The 12,960-nt window shown below is 45.0% G+C and overlaps 1 protein-coding gene across 1 annotated transcript; it reads right to left on the bottom strand.

The window, feature by feature from the left end:
* Positions 1 to 2,387: 2,387 nt before the first annotated feature.
* CLRN2 (clarin 2) lies at positions 2,388 to 12,957 on the bottom strand. Its single transcript, XM_081304557.1, has 3 exons — positions 12,597 to 12,957; positions 6,675 to 6,854; positions 2,388 to 4,290 (listed from the first exon to the last, which is right to left on the bottom strand). Exons 1-3 carry the CDS (start codon positions 12,847 to 12,849, stop codon positions 4,025 to 4,027), a joined length of 699 nt encoding a protein of 232 aa, XP_081160683.1. The 5' UTR covers positions 12,850 to 12,957; the 3' UTR covers positions 2,388 to 4,024.
* Positions 12,958 to 12,960: the final 3 nt, after the last annotated feature.

The raw sequence follows: 12,960 nt of genomic DNA, 5'->3' as shown, positions 1-12,960 counted from the left end.
TAAAGTGACCAAATGAATCATAGTCAAAACAAGGGGCTACATTTTCTCTGTGCACTTGACTAATAATGCAAGTGATTTCTGTGACCCAGATGTTTAATCTCCCTTCTCCCTCACTCTCTGCTAAATTCTATTTAGGAATCGGTTCCATGGTGTCCCCGAGAGATGGGCTTCCAGACTGAACCTGAGTCTCTCCAGGGACATTGTGGTTGCTACCTGATGGATCATAGTTTGAGACTTCAAGGTGTCACTGATGCTGACGAAACCCTTTCAAAAGCTGTGGACTTTGTCACTAGAGACACACCCACAGGTACAAAGGCCTGTGCTTTGACTCCTTGGCACATGTCACCAACTCCACTCTTAGAAGCAAAATTGAGTTTACCAGGCCTCCTTTTCTCAGTGACAGTCTGCACACAGCTCAGGGCAGTGACCGGTCCAAGCCTACAGCCCTGCTCATTTTCTCAACAGCTTCATCACAAGCTACTTCTGCATGAGCCAACCCAGCTGCTCAGAGCATGACTCTCCAGAGGGCAGGGATTTGTTAATTGCTCTACTCTGAGCTCTTGGATCAATTATGAGACTGTGTGTGTGTGTGTGTGTGTGTGTGTGTGTGTGTGTGTGTGTCTGCGCGTGCAATATGGAGAATTAAACCCAGGTTCTCACACATGCTAGGCAAGTGCTATACCACTGAGCTACATCCCTAGCCCTTCTTATTTTTAAATTTTGAGACAAGATTTCACTAAGTTGCTGAGGCTGGCCTCAAAGTTGAGATTCTCTGGCCTCCACCTTCCAAGTAATTGGCATTGCAGGCATGTGCCACTTCTCCTGGCTCAACACTTGTTTTTTTTTTTGTTGTTTATTTTTTTATTTAGATATGATAGTTGAATGCATTACCATTCTTATTACACATATAGAGCACAATTTATATATATATATATATATATATATATATATATATATATATATATATATATTAGTTGTAGTTGTCAATACCTTTATTTTTTTTAATGTGGTGCTAAGAATCAAACCCAGGGCCTCACATGCACTTTATCTCTGAGTCACAACCCCAGCCCCTAGAGCACAATTTTTCATATCTTTGATTATATACATCATATATTCACACCAATTCATGTCTTTATACCTGTACTTTGTTTTTTTTTAATATTTATTCTTAAGTTTTAGGTGAACACAATATTTGTATTTTACATTTATGTGGTGCTGAGGATCAAACCCAGTGCCTCGTGCATGCTAGGCAAGCACTCTACCACTGAGCCACAATCCCAGGCTAATATACCTGTACTTTGGATAATAATGATTATCACAATCCACCATCATTTCTAACCCCATGTCCCCTTCCTTCCCCTCCAACCCCTCTGCCCTATCTAGAGTTCGTCTATTCCTCCCATGCTCCCCCTCCCTATCCCACTCTGAATCAGCCTCCTTATATCACAAACATTCAAGCATTTGGTTTTTGGGGATTGGCTAACTTCACTTAGCATAATCTTCTCTAACTCCATCCATTTACCTGCAAATGCCATGATTTTATTCTCTTTTATTGCTGAATAATATTCCATTGTGTATATATGCCACATTTTTTTTTTTATCCATTCACCCATTGAAGGGCATCTAGGCTGGTTCTACAGTTTAGCTATTGTGAATTGTGTCAACACTTGTTGAAGGAATAAATGCGCCAAGATCCTTAGATCTTTAGAATGTAAACTATTGTTAGATTCCTGTGTACTTATGTTTTTTTAAACCCATCAGCTGGACTTTGTGTTCATTTGGATATGATGCTGACATTTCTTTATGTTTTCGGGCAGCATGGTGCTGTTGCTATCCTTTGTTGCTCTCCTATCACATGAACTTCCTTCTAGCCACATGCCATCTGAATTAGTCCACAAAAAATACTGAAGCTGTGCTGGGACAGGGACAGATGGGCCCAGCGGGGAATTATAAGCATTTAGCACAGAGAGGTGTTAAGGAAACTTCCTGAAGCCACCAAATCAGGTGTCCTTTTAGATTGGTTATTTGGAGGCAGGGGTTAGGTGATGTTTATTTGGCATGAAGACAGAGGGCCTGGAAAAGGATTCGACCCAGCTGGTGTCACAGAACAATGGGTGGGTTGGGTACTTGTATTAGCTAGGGTTCTCCAGAGAAATGGAGCCATATAGGATGGGTGCATGTGTTTGTGTATGTGTGTGTGTGTGTGTGTGTGTGTGTGTGTGTGTATGCAGGTGGCCCTTCCTGTCCATGTTCTGCATACACAGATTCAACCAACTGAGGATCAATAATATGGTTAGGCCTAGGATAATTAACATGAACAGGTCTATTTTTTCTTGTCATGATTCCCTTAACAATATAACAAGTATTTACATAGCATTTACATTGTTTTATGCATTTTTTACCAGTGATCAATAAATGATTTTTACATAAGAGGATTGTATAGGTGACATGCAGACACTATGCCATTTTATATAGGGGATTTGATCATCTGTGCATTTTGGTATTTGACAGAGATCTTAGAATTAATCCCTAGAAGATACCAAGGAACTGGACAGGGAGAGAGGGATGGGTGGAGGGAGAAATAGGGAAAGAGAGAGAAAAGGGGTGGTGGTTAGGAGTTGGTTCAATGGTTGTGGAAGCTGGCAAGTCCAGAATCTGCAGGGTGTGCAGATAGGCTGGGGACTTGGGGAAGAGTTACAGTTCAAGTGCCAAGGTAGTGTGCTAGCAGAGTCCTCCCCGCCCCACCAGGAGGTCAGGCTTTCTTCCATTAAGGCCTTCTACTGATTGGATGAGGCTCACCCACATTATGGAAGGTAAGATTTAAATGTGAATCTCATCAGAAGATATCTTCAGAAAAATATTGATGATAGTGTCTGACCAAATATCCAGGGACCATGTCCTGGCCAAGTGGACACAAGAAATCAACCATCACAGCATTTCTTAGGAAAGCCCAATGCAAAGCAACCGGGTTTCTCCAATTAGAGCAGCGTTCTCATCCCACTGAGCATTCACGTGCCTGTGTGCCCTTCTTGGAATTTCATGCCTGTGCCTTGGATCCTCTGTACTGATGCACGCTGCAATGCCCCTCGCCAACCTTGCTTCTTTACCACTGGAAGCAGTCCACTCATCTTTTAAAGTGCAGATCAGATATTGGCTCTGTGACACTTTCTTCATGCCACATGCCTTGCTGAAGCTCTAATTTCTTCCTGGGTCCTTTATACCTGTCTGATTTCAGCACTTATCATAGTGCATTGCGATTGCTCCTCTATCCACAACAGGTTAGTAGAGTGGTTAAAAGTACAGATCCTGGTTCCAGGCCTCCTGGACTTAATTCCTGACCTCAGCAAGTCACCCAGCTTCTCCACATCTTAGTTCTTTTATCTGTCAAATGGGCTACAATAGCACCTACCACCCGAGTTTGCAGAGGATCTAACAAGTTAATGTGTGCAAAAATTCTGAGAACAGGGTCCAGAACATAGTAGCCACTCAAAAAATGGTAATTTTCATTCTTAGTGTTATTATTGCTAATTACTGTCATGTAGGAAGATTAGGTGTTTCTCAAAGACCAGGATGTTATTATTATATTCTTCTTCAGACACCCCCTAAATACTGTGTGGGATGGACCAAGGGTCTATGGACACTTACTGGAGTATATGGTACCCTGGATTTCTAGAGTGCTCTGCCCCCGACACCATCATTCATATAAAACTCATAACAAACTTATGAAGTTTTACAGATGAGGAAATTGAAAAATAGACACTAAGTGAATTGTCCAATGTCACACACAGAAGGCAAGTGGCCAAGTCTCCAAGCCCAACTCCAGAGGCCTGAGAGAGACTCAGTGTTTGGGGGATTGCCAAGAAGCCTTACTTCTCTGGACTAGAGCCCTCCACCCCAGCTTGCCCCTTCCACACCCTTCCTACCACCAAGAACAGGGACACTACAGTACGGGAAGACTGCAAAACCTGAGGTCCCCCTCCCACTGGGGGACCGATTTAGGAAGGGCGTGAGCAGGAGGGGGCCGTCAGTACAAGATGTCCTCAGCAGTGACTGTGGCCTCTTCAATTTTGGTCTTGATCTCGGGCAGGGGAATTTGACTGATGGCCACCACAACCAAGTTGGCCGCATGGGCTGACGCACTGGCCACGCAGATCCAGAAGGACTCTTCGTACCGCTCCTCCACCACGACGAACTGGAAGAGCTTCTCCTGGAAGTTGGCGACTCGCTCGGTCAGGTGGTGAAATCTCACTGCGGCCACGAAGCTGGCGATGGCCAAGGCCACCACTCCACCTGAAACCCAAAACCCGCCCTGAGTCATCAGTCACCACTGCTCCTCGAAGTAATAAGGACTCTGTGTGAAGTGGCATTTCTGTGCCGTGGGTAACAAACTTGCTTTAGGTCTAAAACACAACACAAATTTTAATTTGTTTTAACAAAGCGGCAGCAAACCCACCCAGCTGAAGGTGACAGGTGGCCCATGTGAGAAGGAGCATAAGCCTTGTGTTGGATCGACTGTGAATCCTTCTCTAACTCCCTCCCTCTCCCAGCACCATTCTTTCTCAGGGATCATCTGGAGAAGTTCGGCCTCTGAACATCTGGATTTCTGTATGGAGCTGAGGGCTGGTGGGAGGAGCTGGGGAGGTGATTCTGCAGGTGGGTTTCACCTGACTGAACTGTTAGGTTCTCAGCTGCTGAAGGCTGTAGAAGGGGGAAAATAGGGAGGGAAAAATCCAGAATTCCCAACCTCATTTACCTCCTTATCACTTGCTTGGAACTTTGATGTTCTTGGGTCTCTGTCTTTTCCTCTCTGTCTCCCACTGGGTATATCTCCTTCCCTGTTCTGATTTAAATTAATATTTTCAAAAATGCATTTATTATGCTTTTATGAGGTTATTACATCCTCACCAAGGAGAGAATCTGGTCACCAGTGACATCTGTCATCATGGAAAACACAGATTTACTTTTATCCTAAAAACCAGGAATAAACACTTTGAACACATTAGTATATTTGGCCACGTTTCTTTCCCCTTCATACAATTGATATTATGGTGCTCTTACTTGAATTTTAAATTTGAATGAATTTTTTCCCTTCACTTGAACATTTTTCCATATTGTTAAATGTCCTGTTGCAGTACAATTTTGAAATAGGTGCAGAGTGTTTTATTCTGGACACACACTTTAATTTGTTTAAATATGACCTTATTTCTGGAAATCCAGATGGCTTCCAGTTTTGATATTATAAGTCGTTGCAGTAAACATCATTTTATGTACATCTTGTGATCTTGTTCTGTTATTTCCTTAGCACAAAACCCCATGTGGAGTTGTTCAAAGGCTGTCCATGTTTTTATGGCTTTGGACACTACAGTTTTGTCCAACTGCTTGCTTTTTTTACTCTCATCAGTAGATTTTGAGAGTCCCATCTCTTTGAGGAGGGAAATTGACAGAGATAATCATTTATTTAGTAAGCAGGATTGAGAACTTTTTATATGCCAGCCGCTCTGAGGGTGCATACAGAGAGGAACAGGATACCTTAGGTCTAGACGTGGGTAAGCATGTGCACAGATAATTCTACAGGGAGTCAGCATCTGAAGGATAGGAAAATACAAAATTATTGATTTTTTTTTTTGTGGTGCTGGGGACTGAACCCAGGGCCTTGTACATGTGAATCAAGCACTGTACCAACTGAGTTATATCCCCAGCCCTAATAATTGATTCTTGATACTGCATTATAATATATGGTAAAATAATACATTATACTTGATGGTCACTTTGTCTTAAGTGAAGGTGGTGAGGGGTTATTGCTGTAATGGTTTTATTAGCCCTTGTTTTGAGGGACTTTGTTACTTTCATTACAGATGATTTGTTAAGGGCATAATTAAATGTGGATCAATTTCTGTGTATCAATAGATCCACACACACTCCCACAAACACACACGCTGTTGTTTTGGGAAAGTTTTTGGTTTGGGAATAAGACCACTTATCAACGAAAAGTCAAAGGACTTAGAATCAGTCATCTTGGGTTGCAATGCCACTCCTCCTACTCATCGCTGTGTGACCTTTTAACTTCTCTGACTCTTCATTGGTAAATACGGGTCTGACAAACCTCCTCATGGGGATTCTGAGACTTAAATAAGGTATGGGAAATCCCCAGGCCCATGCCTGGCACTTAGAGGAGGCTCCGCGATCGGCATCTAGCATCAGGGCATGGAACGGAGAAGGTGTCTGAGGAGGAGAGGGGGGTGTCCTGGGGGCGGGTGCCCTAGACACTGGCACTTACTGCTCCTTTCTCTGCCTGGAACCTGGAAGGAACAGCTTTTCACAGATGGCTCTGGTGCTCCCATGGCCCTCTCTGCTGTCATTGTGCTGGCTGCTTCTAGCCCCAGCTGCAGCGGTGGCCACCTTCTGACCCCTCACCATGCCCACCTCTCCTGTCCCCAGCTCTTCCCCTTCACCCTGACCTCTCCTCACTGCTCTAAGTGAAGACTATTCTAACAACACGGTCCTTTATTTTGAAAGCCTCGGGGACTTTTAGTAAAGAGGGCATTTCCTGGCCACGGAGTGACAGCTAAAGGTTGAAGGTGGACATTTAAATTCCTCCACTCTTTCGCCCAGCCACGTGGAGCCCGCCTGATGATGGTGTGGACCTGAATTTCTATCCCCACGGGACATCTTACCTGCCAGGACATTCCACAGGCAGATGCCTCCAGGGCCGTTGACCGCCCGGTAGGGGACCTGGACCATGTTGAGGACAGCAAAGCCCGTGCTGACCAGAGCCAGGGCCAAGGCCAGGAAGAGGAGCAGCAGAATCGTCACGTGGAGGCCCGTGTTGAGCTCCTTCACCAGGTGCGGGAAGACTGGGGGGAGAGGACACAGCTGGTATTTCAGTCGGAGCTTGGTGCCTTTCAGAAAGCCCAAGCTGCCTCCCACCTGGCTTTGACCGAGAAGATGGCTCGTGCTGGGTTTTCCAGAACAGGGGCTTCCTGGGTGAAACCCTGGCCCCCCAAGTCCCCAGATGTCAGGTGACCAGCAATCTTCTCTTCCTTGGAGTGACCACAACATCCCTGACCTTGCAGCTCTGAGACCTGCTGTGCCCGGAGGCACATGAGCCCACCCCAGGGCAAGGTGGATCTCATTGCCCCCAAGGACGAAGGACACTTAATCCTTGTGTTGCACAATATTTTATGAAAATATGAATTCTCTGTACAAGTGTGGCAGGGTGGTTTAGTGAGAGATTCCTTTCGATTTGTTTCCTGTCTATGTGCCACCAGTACTTACTCCATCAAAGGTTGCCTGGGAGGACAGCTTCCCAACAATGGCAGCAGTGGGCGCTGTTGTCACTTTTACCCTCTGACTTGGGAGGGTCATGTGGCTTCTCAGAACCTCAGTTTCTTCATCGGTATAATGGAGAGTGATGATTGCCTATGAGTTGAGGGTGATCAGCTTTGGCTGAGCAAAGTCACCGGCTGAGCATTTTGTACCCATCACCTCATTCAGTCCTCGTGGTAATGAAATGAAGATGATCTTACCAACTCCTTTACCCACAGGCTCAGAGACACGAAGGTTCCTGTCTTGGCAATGTGTCTCTAAAGTCTACACAGGGTTTTAGACTGAGTACTATGTGATATAAAGAAATCCAAGTCAGCTTTTACTAATTATAAAGGACAGTGAAAGGACTCCTGAGCATGCCTATTTCTCTGCAACCATTCCAGGGTTTCAGCTGAGTACCTCCTGGGGGAGCCTCTGATTCAACTGACCAGCCCTCCCCAGCCCCATCCCTTCAGGGGCCAAGACCCAAGGCCTTCCTGGTTCTAACTCTCACTCCTTCCACCCTTGCTGGCCGCCTGCCTCCCCTTATTCACCAAGGCTGCCATTAGCCAAGCCTGAGAACCAAGGCTTTGTGCTCTCCTTACGACGTCCTTTCTACCTGCAGGGTCTGAACTCCGGGCTTGCGGCTTGCGTCCTTAGTTCTGATTGAACTTTCTTTCCGTTTTGTGTTTCCGTGTATTGTTGTCTCACTGACCTGGGAAACTCGACCTGGGAAGCTGAGCTCCTTTCAGGGAGTTTGTCTTTCTAAGGCATCTTCCTTCCCTCTACCTGCCTTCCTTTAGATTTTATTTTTTCACCCTTTCAACTCCTCAGGCTCTTTTTATTCCTAAAATGGTCGCTTACACTTGATTACCTAATTGTTCTGTTGTCCCCTTCTTGATCATGCAATCCTTAGGATATACGACCTGCTTAGTAATCAATCCTCACCAAATCCTTCCCACAGAGAAGAGTCACCTGTGAGGTGGCCACGTATAAAATATTTGCTAATTCTCCCTGCTCTCAAATGCTGTAGGGATGTTGATTTTCCAACCCAGTAAGAGGGCAATTTGGCAGCATCTGTTAAAGCAATTTCACTTCCAGGAATTTATTTTCCAGGCACACTTTCTACAGGTGCTTAAAGCAGCAGAGGTGGGATGTTCATCACAACAGCAAAAGACGGGAGAGAAACCAACGTGTGAATCCACGGGAGACTGATTTAATAAATTAAGGAACAACCATGCGATATAGCTTAAAAAAAAAAAAACTAATCATACACATGATGATCCCAGCCCATATCCATATTAATTTACTAAAATACTGAGAAGTAAGCATATTAGATGATGAGGGAGGGGATTTTGGACATATGGAGGGATGGGGAGAGGGAGAGAGAGAGCCTAAACTTGGGCCTCCATCATAGGAAGTGTATTAATTATATTTAAAAACAGTTCTTCATTGGCAAAGGGTGAATCTCATCTAATGCCCACATTCACTCACGTGCCACATGCCTGGGCTCAGATGTCCCGGTGTCTTGAAAGCTTACTTATTTTCCATGTGTCACTAGGTGGAAACTGAGTCTCTCCTCTGGAGTTTCAGGGCATCTGTTCTTTCCATCTGTCTTTGAGGGTGACTCGACCTGTGTTCCTGTCCCAAGTGCTGCCCCCCGAAAGCTGCTGTTCACTTGCCTTTGTGTCTGTCCCATTTCTATGAGTTTTGGGTAAACTCTGAAATTTAACTTTCCAGCTTGCAATGCATGACATAAACACAGAAGATCCACAGTCATAAATGACAACAGCTACCTCAATCAGGTGCAAATGGTGCAGGCACTGAATACACATTTTCTTTTTACTGAGCATGGCTACCCTCTCTCTCACTGTTACAGATGAGGAAATTGAAGCTCAGGGAAGTTAAGTAGCTTTGCCAAGGGCACACACACAGCCAGCAAGGGCTGCCTAAATTATTCTGCTGTAGAGCTCATCACTGAAAAGTCAGGAAACTTGGATAAATAAAGGTTGACAATGTTAATAATAGCGTAGCTTGAATTCGAGAGGTTTTATTTTGCATTGGAATATATGTTCTTATTTTGTACGTATTACAGTTGGCTCGCTTGAATGCCAGAATCAATTAATCATTCTATCAGTACCTAAAGTTCAGATAATTTGTCTGCTCCTGATCCCAGTGAAGTGTGACAGCCTATTTAGTCCCAGCAAGGCAAATAAGCAACCTCTTGGCTGCTGGAGAAACACTTCAGGGGTAGGAAGAAGGGAGGTAACTCAAGAACTAAAAACCACAGCACACCTATTATGTTAAGTGCTGTTACAGAAATTATTTCATGTATCGATTTCTTTGATCCTCAGTTAATTTTCTTCACAAAATGAGCATGCTAAAGTCTTTCTTCTAGTGCACCAAGATGGAAGGAAATGAATCTCAGAAAAAAGCTTGAGATCCCAGGGTGCCCTGTGCCTCGTTCACACTTCCTCTGTGAGGTCCTGGAGGGGGGCCACTTGTCCGATTGACCTGTCCCTGGCTTCCTATCAGCATCTGGTCTGGAAATCCTTAACACAGTTGAATGTGTGGACACTGTTAATGTTTCTCTCTTTCTTTCCCTAGCCACCCAAGAGCAGGTTAACTTGTTTTGATTTCAGAAGGTCTAGGTATAAAGGAAGACCTTCACCTTTTGTGATGAATAGTAACTGGGTTTTCCCTGTGATGGGTGGGGAAGTGTTTCTCTTGGGCGGTTCCTGGGAGACCTCTGTGATGGTGAGAAAGGACGCTGTTTGTAAATGAGACCCAGTAAAAACTCCCTGATCACAGCTTACAGAGCGCTTTCACAGACTCCTCTTCCCTGATCTGTGCAAGGCCTTGTAAACAGGGATATTTTTCCACAGATCAACATTAAGTGGCAGAGGTTGGTAAATCCTGACTTCAAGTCAGAGGCGGGAGAGTCTAATACACCCCGCAGCTGCCTCAGGGCTACATTGTGCTGGAATAAAGGGCTGTAAATCTAAAGGAAACTAGATTTGCGCCAGAGGACATGATAATGTAGGCAGTGTCCCTGAAGTGCAGAGGTAAAGTCAGCTAATCACAGGAGGAGCCTGCCCCAGGCTCCCATGAAAGATTTCAAAGAGAATCACTTCCAACCTTGAAAGCCCCCTCCTCTGGGAGGCCCGGGGGCAGCAGGAAACCAGACATTCTCAGTAGCTGCAATGCTCATGATACTCGCAGCTAGAGATAAATAGCATCCCTTGTGCATCTCCTTCAGTTTGGATGCCTTAGGGACCAGACCCTGTTAGAGGAACCCAGAGGCCTGAGGCCCAAGGGTGTCTGTCTCTCTGAGAAGGAAGAGACAGCTCGGAAGGGAACATTGATTTGAGTTCCTCCAGAGAGCAAACAGCAAGTGCTCATAAATGAGCACTATGGCTTGTAACTGAGGCAGTTTGAATTTCTGTGGCCTGGAACGGTGGGGTCTTATCTTTAAGACCCCAATGGCACGTGAGGCCCAGTTGATCACATCTATTCCAGTTTCACTGATGGTCCCAATGGCATCCTTTGCAGCTAGGGGATGCAGTTTAGAATCAAGTACAGCATAAAATTTTCATGGTCCCCTTTTAACACTTTCTTGGGCTGGGGATGTGGCTCAAGCGGTAGCGCGCTCGCCTGGCATGCGTGCGGCCCGGGTTCGATCCTCAGCACCACATACAAACAAAGATGTTGTGTCCGCCGAGAACTAAAAAATAAATATTAAAAATTCTCTCTCTCTCTCTCTCTCTCCTCTCTCTCTCTCTCCTCTCTCACTCTCTCTTTAAAAAAAAAAAACAAAAAACAAAACACTTTCTTTATTCTAATTTCTTTGTATTTATAAACCTTTTAGGTTACGATTCATACTGGAGTCGAATCCAGGGTCTTGAGCATACTAGGCAAGTGCTCTATCACTGAGCGATGTCCAGAGCCATTTTTATTTTATTTAGAGAGTGGGTCTCACTAAGTTACCAAGGCTGGCCTTGAACTTGCAATTCTCCTGCCTCAGTCTGCCAAGTAGCTGGGATTATAGGTGTGCACTGCCCTATCTGGTTTTAGGTTATATTTTTAATGGATCTCTTTTTCCCATGTCCGGGTCCAATTTAATTGCTGAGTAAATAAAAATATGCTCAGAGATGTTTCCTAACTAAACATAAGAAACATGTCTTTTCTTCATGTATCTAAAGGACAGCAATTTGTATTACAATAGTCAGTGTTGCCAGCTTTTCCTCTTTACACAGGGTAGCTTATGTGCCCTGGCCAGGTTTCTAAACACTGTGACAATCCTGCACTAAATAAAGTTCCTGATGCTCGTGCATCAGCACAGGGCCGATTAATGATGGTTTTGTGGGTCGTCATTCTCATCGGCAATCTAATTTTTGGATTCTAAAGGTTTATAGAATATTGTCTTTTTTTGGTTTTCCTTCCTGGAGGACAGTTCTGAAGCCAGATTAGATTCCTGGCTTCATGACTTAGAGGACTGCTTTGTTGACATCCTGGGTGGCTCTGATCCCAGGCTGAACTCAGGCCAGTGTCAGCGTCTGCTCACGTTCCCTGTGAGCCGTCAAGCGCCCTGCCTGGGTGTCCCCACCAGTAAACAGCCACTGTGCCACAAACCCGGGGAGTCTGATCCCATAATCCATGTGCAGAGGCCCCTTGCTTTTTTTCTGAGGCTGGGAAGCTTTGATATACACTGACGTGGAAGCAGTTGCCACATTTCCTCAAGGCTCATTTCTGCAGAGGGTCTACACCCGCAAGTAATTGTCGAGGACACCAGAGTCATGTGACATGCTTTTGGCCTCTGGTTCTGCTGTTTCCTGGCTGAATGACTTCAGGCCAGGTATGCAACTCTCCAAGCCTCAGAATACTCCTCTGCAGAATAGACATATTAATGATTCTTTCTTTATAAGTTGGTTGTAAGGCTTAAAAAAGACAGGCCAGGCGAAGCCTTTGATGGAATGTTTGACCCATGTTTTTGACCGAATATTTTAATATTGAATATTAAAAATTTAATTGGCATTATTAGTAGAGATAAACTACAAAAATATGCAAATTCCTATTTGTAATGTTTCTCTATGCCTCTATTAAAAAAAAAAAAAAGGAAGAAAGCGAGTCTCTTTCTGGTACTGAATGAGAACCTCTGGCTCACGGCAGGCTTTGACATTACCCCCGAGACTGAGACATCAGTCAAATTCCACATGCACACATGAGCATCCTCGCAAATGAAAAGAAATAACAAGCATCTAAGTCAGTTTTTATGCCCCCAATATACTCACTGGTGAATTGGGACCGGCGGCCCCCGAGACCGCACTGCCGCACCTTACACCCTCTGAAGAGCCCGTAGTAAATGTCCCCAATGAACTTGATGAGCTCTGGATCCGTGGCGTTGACCAGATCCACTCCAGTCTGACACAGGATTTTCCCACTCAGCCAGTGGGGCACCGCCAGGGCGACGATGATCAGCAGGAAGGAGGAGAAGCTGAGGAAAGAGGCCAGCCCGTACCATGCCTTTTTGAACCATCCAGGCATGCTGGAGGGTGCAGGTCATCCCAGTGACAGCTGAGGTTGTTGACATCTTCTGGACACCATTTCAAGATTTTGAGTCCATCCCTTCGTCCTCCTCAGTCCATGCTGTTACAA

This window comes from Spermophilus citellus (assembly GCF_964194105.1).
Source record: "Spermophilus citellus genome assembly, chromosome: 8".
In the NCBI taxonomy this organism is placed as follows: domain Eukaryota; kingdom Metazoa; phylum Chordata; class Mammalia; order Rodentia; family Sciuridae; genus Spermophilus; species Spermophilus citellus.
This window is presented reverse-complemented; position numbering and strand designations above follow the sequence as displayed.

Bases quoted from the DNA above. Each gene is read 5' to 3' on its own strand.
- CLRN2 (XM_081304557.1), bottom strand. From the start codon at position 12,849: ATGCCTGGATGGTTCAAAAAGGCATGGTACGGGCTGGCCTCTTTCCTC. The intron at 6,855-12,596 runs GTGAGTATATTG...CTCTCCCCCCAG, and splicing joins CCGCCGGTCCCAATTCACCA to TCTTCCCGCACCTGGTGAAG. The intron at 4,291-6,674 runs GTAAGATGTCCC...TTTGGGTTTCAG, and splicing joins CCTGTGGAATGTCCTGGCAG to GTGGAGTGGTGGCCTTGGCC.